General features: G+C 44.1%; 1 protein-coding gene across 2 annotated transcripts; it reads left to right on the top strand.

The window, feature by feature from the left end:
- Positions 1–527: 527 nt before the first annotated feature.
- Positions 528–8,687, top strand: camta1a (calmodulin binding transcription activator 1a). 2 transcript variants are annotated; one of them, XM_054608678.1, is made up of 12 exons: positions 528–698; positions 889–1,085; positions 1,194–1,272; positions 1,441–1,789; positions 1,928–2,403; positions 3,139–3,317; positions 3,875–4,118; positions 4,996–5,067; positions 5,256–5,276; positions 5,409–5,608; positions 5,957–6,031; positions 8,624–8,687. In XM_054608678.1, the coding sequence occupies exons 1-12, from the start codon at positions 528–530 to the stop codon at positions 8,685–8,687; spliced, it is 2,127 nt and encodes a 708-aa protein (XP_054464653.1). The 2 variants fall into 2 exon arrangements, with proteins under 2 accessions (XP_054464653.1, XP_054464654.1); XM_054608679.1 differs by lacking the exon at positions 5,256–5,276 and adding an exon at positions 6,438–6,468 and having other exon boundaries at positions 1,441–1,793; positions 2,244–2,403; positions 8,624–8,656.
- The last annotated feature ends 535 nt before the right edge of the window (positions 8,688–9,222 follow it).

Genomic DNA, 9,222 nt, shown 5'->3' with positions numbered 1-9,222 from the left:
GGCTGTGTTCGAGTGGTGCGGGAGAGATGGCAATAAGAGTTTAGTGATGGCAGCCATTAGCAGATGATTGATGGGCTTTAAAGGTTATTTTAGTAAAGCCAATGTTTTCATGAAGTTAATGATTGATGCTATTGTTTTCACTTACACTCTGGGGAGATTAATTATGATTAGAAGGGTTTTTTTTATGTTCCATCTGAACGTAGGAGATTACAGTAACTTTCCATCAGCTTTGCTGTATCTCGGAAATGGGCTAATGCATTTGCTCCTGAACGGTTGATTGTACGCCTCATGATGTTAAGCCCCAAGTCACTGCGACAGTCTTAATGCTGCTCAGAGCAACATATTTGGTGCAGCTTGTGGTGCATTCTGTGTGATAATTTGTCTTGTCAGGACACAGGGTTGTTTGTGTGCTGGTAATAGCAAAGACAGCCATTTTTTATAAAAAAAAATGTGCACACTGAATGCTACTTGTGTGCTGACGTGTTCTTCTTGTGTGTCCCACTGTTTGCCTAGATAACCAGTTCAGAATGTCTATCCTGGAGCGCTTGGAGCAGATGGAGAGGAGGATGGCAGAGATGGCCAGCCACCAGCAGTCGAGCAGTGCAGGGAGTGGCGGAGCTGGGGGAGGAACAGGGGGAGGGGGAGGAGGAGGAGGGGGAGGAGGCGGAGGAGGTGGAGGCAACAACAGCCAGTCACAGGTAAAAGACACATCACGCTGCTCATATGATGTGCACAGAGACGTACATGTGAGAATACGCACATTGGGTTTTGTCATTATCGATTGACGAAAGTACTGCATAACTACTTCTAACATAATTGTATGATGTTGTTGTTGTAAAGGAGGCATATTCAACAACCTATAACGATGTGCTCTTCTGTGTATGTAAGTGCTTATCTGGTCAGACGCAGGCCAGCAGCTCCTTCGAGAGTCGTGTCGTTGTGGTCTGTGAGAAGATGATGAGCAGAGCTTGCTGGGCCAAGTCCAAACATTTAATCCACTCCAAGACCTTCAGAGGCATGACACTCCTTCACCTGGCTGCAGGCCAGGGCTACGCCACCCTCATCCAGACACTCATCAAGTGGCGGTGAGAACAAAATACTCTACGTACTGTATAATAGCGCTTTGGTTTATAATTGGTGTGCACCACACTTAACAGCAGCAAGGTACTAATTGTTTTCTCTCCTTCGTACAGCACCAAACATGCTGATAGTATTGATTTGGAGCTAGAGGTGGACCCTCTCAATGTAGATCACTTCTCCTGCACGCCTCTGGTAAGAGAGCTGAAGTTAACATGTTTAAAGTTGCATGAGCAAGAATGTATTAGTTTGTGTGATGAGAGAAACCTGTAATCGGTGTAAATCAATGCTTTTTATAACAGTCTGGTGTAACTCATTAACTTAAGTTAACCCTTTGCTCTTATTTGTCTGTTTTCCATCCAGATGTGGGCATGTGCGCTGGGTCACCTGGAGGCAGCAGTGGTCCTGTATAAATGGGACAGACGGGCCCTAGCCATCCCAGACTCTCTGGGTCGCTTACCCCTCTCTATTGCCCGGTCTCGTGGCCATACCAAATTGGCTGAATGTCTGGAGCAGCTACAAAGGGAAGAGCAGCAGTCACCCGCCCCTCTCCCCCCCACAACTCGCATGTCTTTCTCCCCGGCCCCCGACACCCCTACCACAGACAGCTGGATGGTCAGCTGGGCGAACAACAGCGGAGTAGCACCCAGCGGCAAGAAAGGGGGTCCTGCCACCACTACAACAACATCCAGCACTACAAGCCTCAATCCAGGCCAGTACAGTTCTCTTTTTGCCTGTCTATTACTATACACTAGTTAAGTGGATGGCCTTGCCTAAAGCACAGCAAGAGACCTTATTTTTGTCTTTGTTAGTGTATTATGCAGCTAATTATGTTCTTTTTTTTTTGCAGACTTGAGAAGGCCAAGGTCAGAGCCCTCCAACTACTACAGCAGCGAGGGCCAAAGAGACCTCCCCCTAGCTAAAAAACATAAACCCAACCCAGAACTGTTTCAGACTCGGCCCGATAAGGCCATGTCTGTGCCTCTGAGCCTGGAGCAGCAACAGCTCCACAAGCTGTCCTCTAGCCCCAAGAGCTTGTCCTCAGAGGGCCTGAGCTCAGACAAGGGCCTGTCAACAGGAGGCAGCACAGGGACAACCAGATGGACCTCCAGAGAGAGCTTCTCTAGCAGCGGCATGGGGAGGAAGGCGTTGGGGGTCAGTGGAAGCAGCAGCTTGGGGAAGGAGAAACTGGTGAACCGGTTGCGTCAACGGGAACAGCTGGGCATGCTGGTGATAGCTGACAGGGAAATGGCTGATGCAGAACTATTATCCTATCGAGAAGATCTGGAGAACCAGGACTGTCTCACACAGATGGATGACCTGCAGGTGAGAGTAAACAACTGTTTTTCTCAGTCAGCTAAATGTGTAGAACTTGGCACTAGTACAGGAACAGATGAAAGGTCCAAAATAATTCGGAAGAAAACATATTGCTTTTTACTTAAAATGCCTGCAGCATAGAAATAGCATAACATAATACTACCCTTCTTGCTACTGATGATAAAACAACTTGATGCATGGAAAGTTTGGTCAAAAATGAATAATATAGTATATAAAGTATAGTTCTGATATTATATAAACATGTATTCTTAGAGGGAGGCTGCAGTTTGGATATTTTAGTGGCACCACTTTGGAAAGTGGAATGCTTATGAACTACACTGTCCCCAGTGAAGAAAGCGTGACTAGATGAGATTCAAATTAGACACAACCGCACCGTGCAACCGCCTTTATGTCCGCCTTCTGCTTTGGGTAGGCTGCATGCACCAGGACAACCTGGCATTCTGTCGATGACCGTCACTGCATAATAAACTCTCTATTGATCCACTTCCATAGCCAAGGGATTATTTCAGCCATCCATCTCAGGCTAACTATTCCTCCAACAGATGAAGTGCTGGATTAGGAAATTTAACAGTATCACTCTCGTCTTCATTCCACTCTATTGGCATTTTCAAATGGGCAAAAAAGTTAGACATCCATGTTTAGAACATGTTCAGTCGCCAAAATAGGTTGTCACTCAACTATATATAGGGATAAACATTGACAAGGTGGGTTCCTCCCCAACAGGCCAATATGATGACTCTGGCGGAGCACATCATCGAAGCAACTCCAGAGAGAATCAAAAGGGAGAACTTCACCGCGGCAGACTCTGTGCCCTTAGACACGTCAGGAGTCAGCAACACCATGAACTGGCTGGCCAACTACCTTGGAGATGTGGAACAGCTGCCGAGCATCATACACCTACGGTAAGCAGCAGGACGGGAAATAGCAGATAGGCCAGTGTGTAGGTGTGTTTACAGTTCTCTCCCCACTGCATTCATCCTTGTTTTCTGTGCTTTGTTACTCCCTGGTATTGCCCACAAAGGTTATTATTTGTGGGAGTAAAATGGACAGTAAAAAATTGAACACTGTGAAGAACCGATTATATGCAGCACTTACTGTAAAGTGCCAGTTTAAGGGCAGAGAGAAAAGTGCAATAAGCTGTTGAAACAGGAAATTTGTATTAAGCATATTACATCAATAGATCATTCAAAAGTGTAGAACAGTGGTATGTCAATTTGAAAAGAAGGGCAGCAGCCCAGAATTGTTTATTATCTGTGACAGTGAGTGAGTTTTATTACACCCACCACAGTTTGCAGGTAGTCCAAAAAAACTAAATAATAAACACATTATATTAATAGTTGTCAAATAGCTCTATGTGGCATGGAACCTTGGCACACAGTGTTAAAAGATGAGCATTTTCCATTTGTTGTGACTTTGATTGCTACATCCAGCGACCATTTCTGTCGTCTTCTTTCCTTAGATCTCTTTACAATGAGCCCCTGACCACATCGTCAAACCCCAGCCTCAGTCCTGGGGGGTCTCCACTGAGAGAGGGGCCCCTGGAGAGGTCTGTACTCCCGTCCCCAGCTGACTGGAGTGAGTTCATCAATGCCTCCAACAGCAAAGTGGAGCGAGACCTGGCCCAGCTGACTCTGTCAGACCCAGAGCAGAGAGAGCTGTATGAGGCCGCCCGCCTAGTCCAAACTGCCTTCCGCAAGTACAAGGTACAGGCCCGGCGCTCAGGTGCCTATGCTGTGTGTACTGCAGCCCGCAGTGACAGGGCTGTACTGTTAGGACTGGTATTATTAGATGGTTTTGCTTTTGGCTTTTGGAGAGATGTTGAAGGGTTCTTTTTTTTTCATTTTCGGTTCCAAGCTATGGAGCTCTGTTTTTTGCAGTAAATTTCACGGTTTATTAATATCTTTTGTCTGGGCATATACTGTTTCTAATCGTACCTAATATGATTCACAATGTTCTATCTCTACCTCTGTCTCATTCTCTGTTCCTCCGCTCATATACACATTACAACATAAACAAAATATATCCAAAAATGTCCCTGTGGTTTCAGCATGGGAAGGTGCCTTGAGCAGAGCATGGCCTTGCTTAGAGGAACGACTGCACTGTCCCCCGTATCCCTGCTCCAATTAGACACAGTTAAGCTCATGTTCTCCTCCTCTCTCCTTGTCTCTGTCTCTCTCTCTCTTAGTTAGGTGTATGGAGCCTGCTACTGCCTGTTTTTTAACTAGCTTCCACACACCAGTCCTCTCCCCCTGCCCGTTCCCATTCCTCAACTCGCAACCCACCCCCCCAAGCTACTTTTAATGAGTTTTCATGTCACAAACTGTTTCGCTGTCGTTTTACAGTCATCTGTAAAGCCTGTCTACCAGTTGACACTGAGGTGGACCTTTGTCGCTCAACAGTTCATCTACTCCTCCTCCCCCCGCCCCACTGCTCACCCGGGGGCCAGTTCAACAGGGGTGGACTAATGCCAATCGGCCACCAGGAGACCTCTGGGAGACTTGACAGAGCCACCGATGTCCTTTGTGGCAAAATGTAGGTTCATTTGTGACCTCTGACCTCTCCACCTCTACTCTCCAACAGGGGCGGCCACTCAGAGAGCAACAGGAAGTAGCTGCTGCTGTTATTCAACGTTGTTACAAGAAATACAAACAGGTAGGCACCAACAAAGCATTGATAAATATTAGTAAGTGCTTTTGTTTACGGGCTCTAATGTAATTACTTCAGATCATAGTTTTTGTGAGACAGAAATCGAAATGACTCTCGAATGTATTCAATCAAGTTTTTGAGAATAGAGTATGTAAGTCCATGATGTACAATATTTTCCCTTTTCTGTTTGCAAGCTAACATGGATAGCCTTGAAGGTAAACATTTTTCACTACCAGCAGCTAAATTAAATGCCAAACTATGTTCTCCTACCACAGCGTGAACCCACAGCACTATTTCAGTGTTCACACACAGCAAAGCATGACGTATTGTCTTGTTCTCATTGGCAGTATGCACTTTATAAGAAGATGACGCAGGCCGCCATCCTTATCCAGAGTAAATTCCGCAGCTACCACGAGCAGAAGAAGTTTCAGCAGAGCAGGAGGGCTGCCGTGCTCATTCAGCAATACTACCGCAGCTACAAGGAGTTTGGCCGGCTGAAGCCCCACCACCGCGGGGCTGCTGCTGCCCTGGTGCAGCACAAACTGAGGTAGACACTCAGCACCATCCTGCAGGCCAAATACTGGAATATATTAATCTTACCAAATACAGCAGGATTATGAAAAAGCCCACTGTAATTCTACAAAATAGAGTGCATGGAGTTGATGAAGGAAAATTAGATTCCTTATGTCATTTATGCACAGGCACACTTACAGAAGGATTTTTAGAGACTATGAACAATTCAGGCTATGCATTTTTTTAGCTTATTAATTATAATATGTCTCCCTCCACATTTTCACTGAAAGATACAACATACAAACTCAAATTCATATTTACAGAGATGTAACTTTTGCTCTACAATCAGTAAGACATTATTCCCTCTTCTGGTGTTTCACAGAGGTAGTCTGCTCACAAAGAGGCAGGATCAAGCTGCCAGGAAGATCATGAGGTTCCTACGCCGCTGCCGTCACAGGTAGACCCCGACACCGACTCACACATATATACTAACATAGTCATTTTATACATACATACACACAGAACTTTTACATAAGTCAGATCAAACTTCACATCCAGATTTTAATGTACGGGTTTGTTCATGGTCTAAAAGAATAATATCCCATTGAGCTAATCAGTAAGAAAATACCACTAGTTTCACAATCTTGTCCATCTCTCAGCTCTTCTTTTTACTCAGTGTTATGTGTTTGATTAAGTTTTTGTTGGACAAATTGGGTGGTAACACCTAAGCTCAACCCCCCCCCCCCCTCACTGATATTGGTCCCCCTTCCCCCTTCCCCCCACCCCACCTGTCCTCGCCCCCCCCTCACAGTGCCTACTGTGTGCTAATAGCTGTCTGGTATTGTTTTGCTGTTTATGCCAAGCCCCTTGATGGACCATAGACTGTTCAAGCGGGTGAGTGCAGCCTCAGCAACTCAGTTCGTGCCTTCTCTTTCTCTTTCTCTTTCTTTTCTCTTTCTTTCTCTCTCTGTTATTCTATATGCCTCTTTCTTCCCCTTATCTCCCTCTCTGTCCCTCACTCTTTAATAATACAATTACCTCCTCCTGATGTCTCTGCCTTTGCATTCTCTTCCTCCTTCCCTCACTCCTCATTTCCTCTTCTGCTCTTTCTCTCCCATCTCTCCACCCACCCTACCTCCTTTTCCATCACTGTTGCTTGATGCCTGCTTGCATGAAGGCTGCCGACTGGAGCCACAGGTGGACTGAGAAGCTCAGATTTAAAGCAGTTAACCTATCTTGAACTAACAAAATGCTTATGAATGACAATATCACTGCAACACTTAACAGGCACTTCTCTGACTCTCTTTATCTCTGTCTTTCTCTCCTCGGGAATTACTTTTTGTTCATATTGTTTTTTTTATTTTACTTTTGTGTGGTTATGCAGATAGGCAGTTTGAGAGAACAGGAAGCTTTTTTTTCAATCCTGTTTTATTCTGCTGCATGTCAAGTGGTGACAACTCTGAGCCTTGCCCTCCTACTTATAGGCATGCTGTGGGCCTGCTGTTTCTCAAGTACCTGTCTGTCCGTCTTACTGGCTGTGTGTCCTGTTTCTAGCCATTTGACAGACTCAGAGGGGGGAATAAACCCCTCTAATTTTCATCAACTAAAACTGTGTCAAACTGTTGAATGTATTATGCCCATTGGTTCTTCAAAACAAAACAACTGCATTTAAAAAGTACAGCACAAAAAGATACACCTGAACAGGAAACAGCTCAGAACTGTTTCCTGCTCATATATAGCATTTATAGACGTTTAAGCATATGAGAATTTTCACAAACCCTTTAACCTCCTTGGTGTTGACATTCATATTTCATGTTTTTACTCCTTACTGTCCTAAAATAGGGCGCCAGGCTTTTAGAGCAGGTGAGATTGTTGATGTAACCACATCTTATGGCAGGCTGTGATATAGGTTAGGAAGCTGTGATAGCATATAGGTCACTGAACAAAAACAAAAGGTTTCTCCACCCTCTGGGACACAGAGCTTTAATGGATTCATACCGCCAGGGAGTACTCCAGCTCAGCATGATAGGACCCAACACACACAAACACATACGCACACACACACACACACACACACACACACACACACGCACAGTATCTACTCAGTCTTCCACTCTTCTTCACATAAATGTTGCAGTAGTTACCTTCCGCTAAGAATAAGAGTACAAGGTTAAACCCATTACATGATGGGATTGATGTGTTAAATCAATTGTTCCGTGTTAAAGTGTACTGCGTACTGTGTACTCGACAGGCTGTCCGCATTTTGCTCATACACTTGAGACACTTGTCTCTTCTATGAACCCAGCTTCTGGTGGTATTCTTCTGGGAGCTGCCAGACAATGCAATTATGAAGATTTGAAATATCAGTTGCTTTTTTTCCCCCACAAATGGAGAATTTCTTCTCAACCTTGAATGGTGTGTTTGGAAATACGTCTTAGTTCTTTTAGTGTTTTGTATGACGACGGGACCTCGACCTAGTACATAAACATTTAGTGCAAAGATTCATGCTTTTAATTGTTAACTGACTATATTAAGACTATCGACATTTCTGAATTACATTCTAGTCTTTATTTCTAATAATCACAGGAGTAGGCACCTCATTTTAAGGAAAAGGGTGATCAGGGTGCCATGTGTCACTTTGAAATGAGTAGTATTAACTAGAACACATGTAATCATAGTAGATATGATATCATTACCATGTTGTCTTGTTACTCTTCAAAATAAAATGTATGACAAGATCTCTTGTATTTAATGTGCCACAAAAGTGTATTTAATCCCAACTGTAATACATTAAGAATAAGATGGTAATGATTCTGTAATTGTGCTGTAATTATCTTCTGTTGTTCATTCCAAAGTGCAAGTTCAATTCCATCTTGACCAACATTTCCTTTCACAGCCAGGAGTAGTTCCTGATGATCTGGGCTGACGTGATGGTTCTGGCTGAACAGTGTGATACTGTTAGACCTGTGTGTGTCTTGATGAGCTTGTTACCAGAAACCCATGTTGTTGACATTGTATTCATAGACACTTGTCTCTCTCTGTGTTCCAGGGTGAAAGAATTGAAAAGGGCCAGGGAACATGAGACCCCTCAAAAGAGCCCCCTCGCGATGTGACATCACTCTCCTGACTCCTCCTTTCTTTTTTGTTTGTACCCGAGACATTTTACAAGAGAAATGAAAAAAAAAAAAAACATCAATGCAAGCGCTGCGATTATTACTACTACTGCAGTGTTACTGGTTCAACTACTATTACATGTACAACAGCATTTTTTCACATATCTATTCTTTCCACTGACTTGATTTTGGTCGGAGAGTGGCAACTTCTACGGGATTATAAACTAAAAGGGTCGGGGTTGGGGGGTTCAGAACATTTGCTTCATGGCATTTTTTTGCACTTTTTTCATGGATTCCTTTGTCTTTTTTTGAATATGAAGAGGTTTTTGGACGGTAAGGAAGTGAACGCAGGACGTGCCTGAGGAGGTCTGTCAAACAGGAGGACCTCAAGACGTAAATTAAGGCAACTGCAGAAGATCTCAGAGGATAGGGAGACCGCGCAGAAACACTCTGGGCTCTAATTGTGTTTTTTTAAGTGACCAATCAATTTATTTGAGGAAGGATTTTTCTTTTTTTACCAAATATATTGGTCACC

Source organism: Anoplopoma fimbria, chromosome 12, assembly GCF_027596085.1.
Source record: "Anoplopoma fimbria isolate UVic2021 breed Golden Eagle Sablefish chromosome 12, Afim_UVic_2022, whole genome shotgun sequence".
NCBI classification, from domain to species: Eukaryota; Metazoa; Chordata; class Actinopteri; order Perciformes; family Anoplopomatidae; genus Anoplopoma; species Anoplopoma fimbria.
Note: the sequence above shows the minus strand (reverse complement) of the source record. Positions and strands in the feature narration are given on the sequence as shown.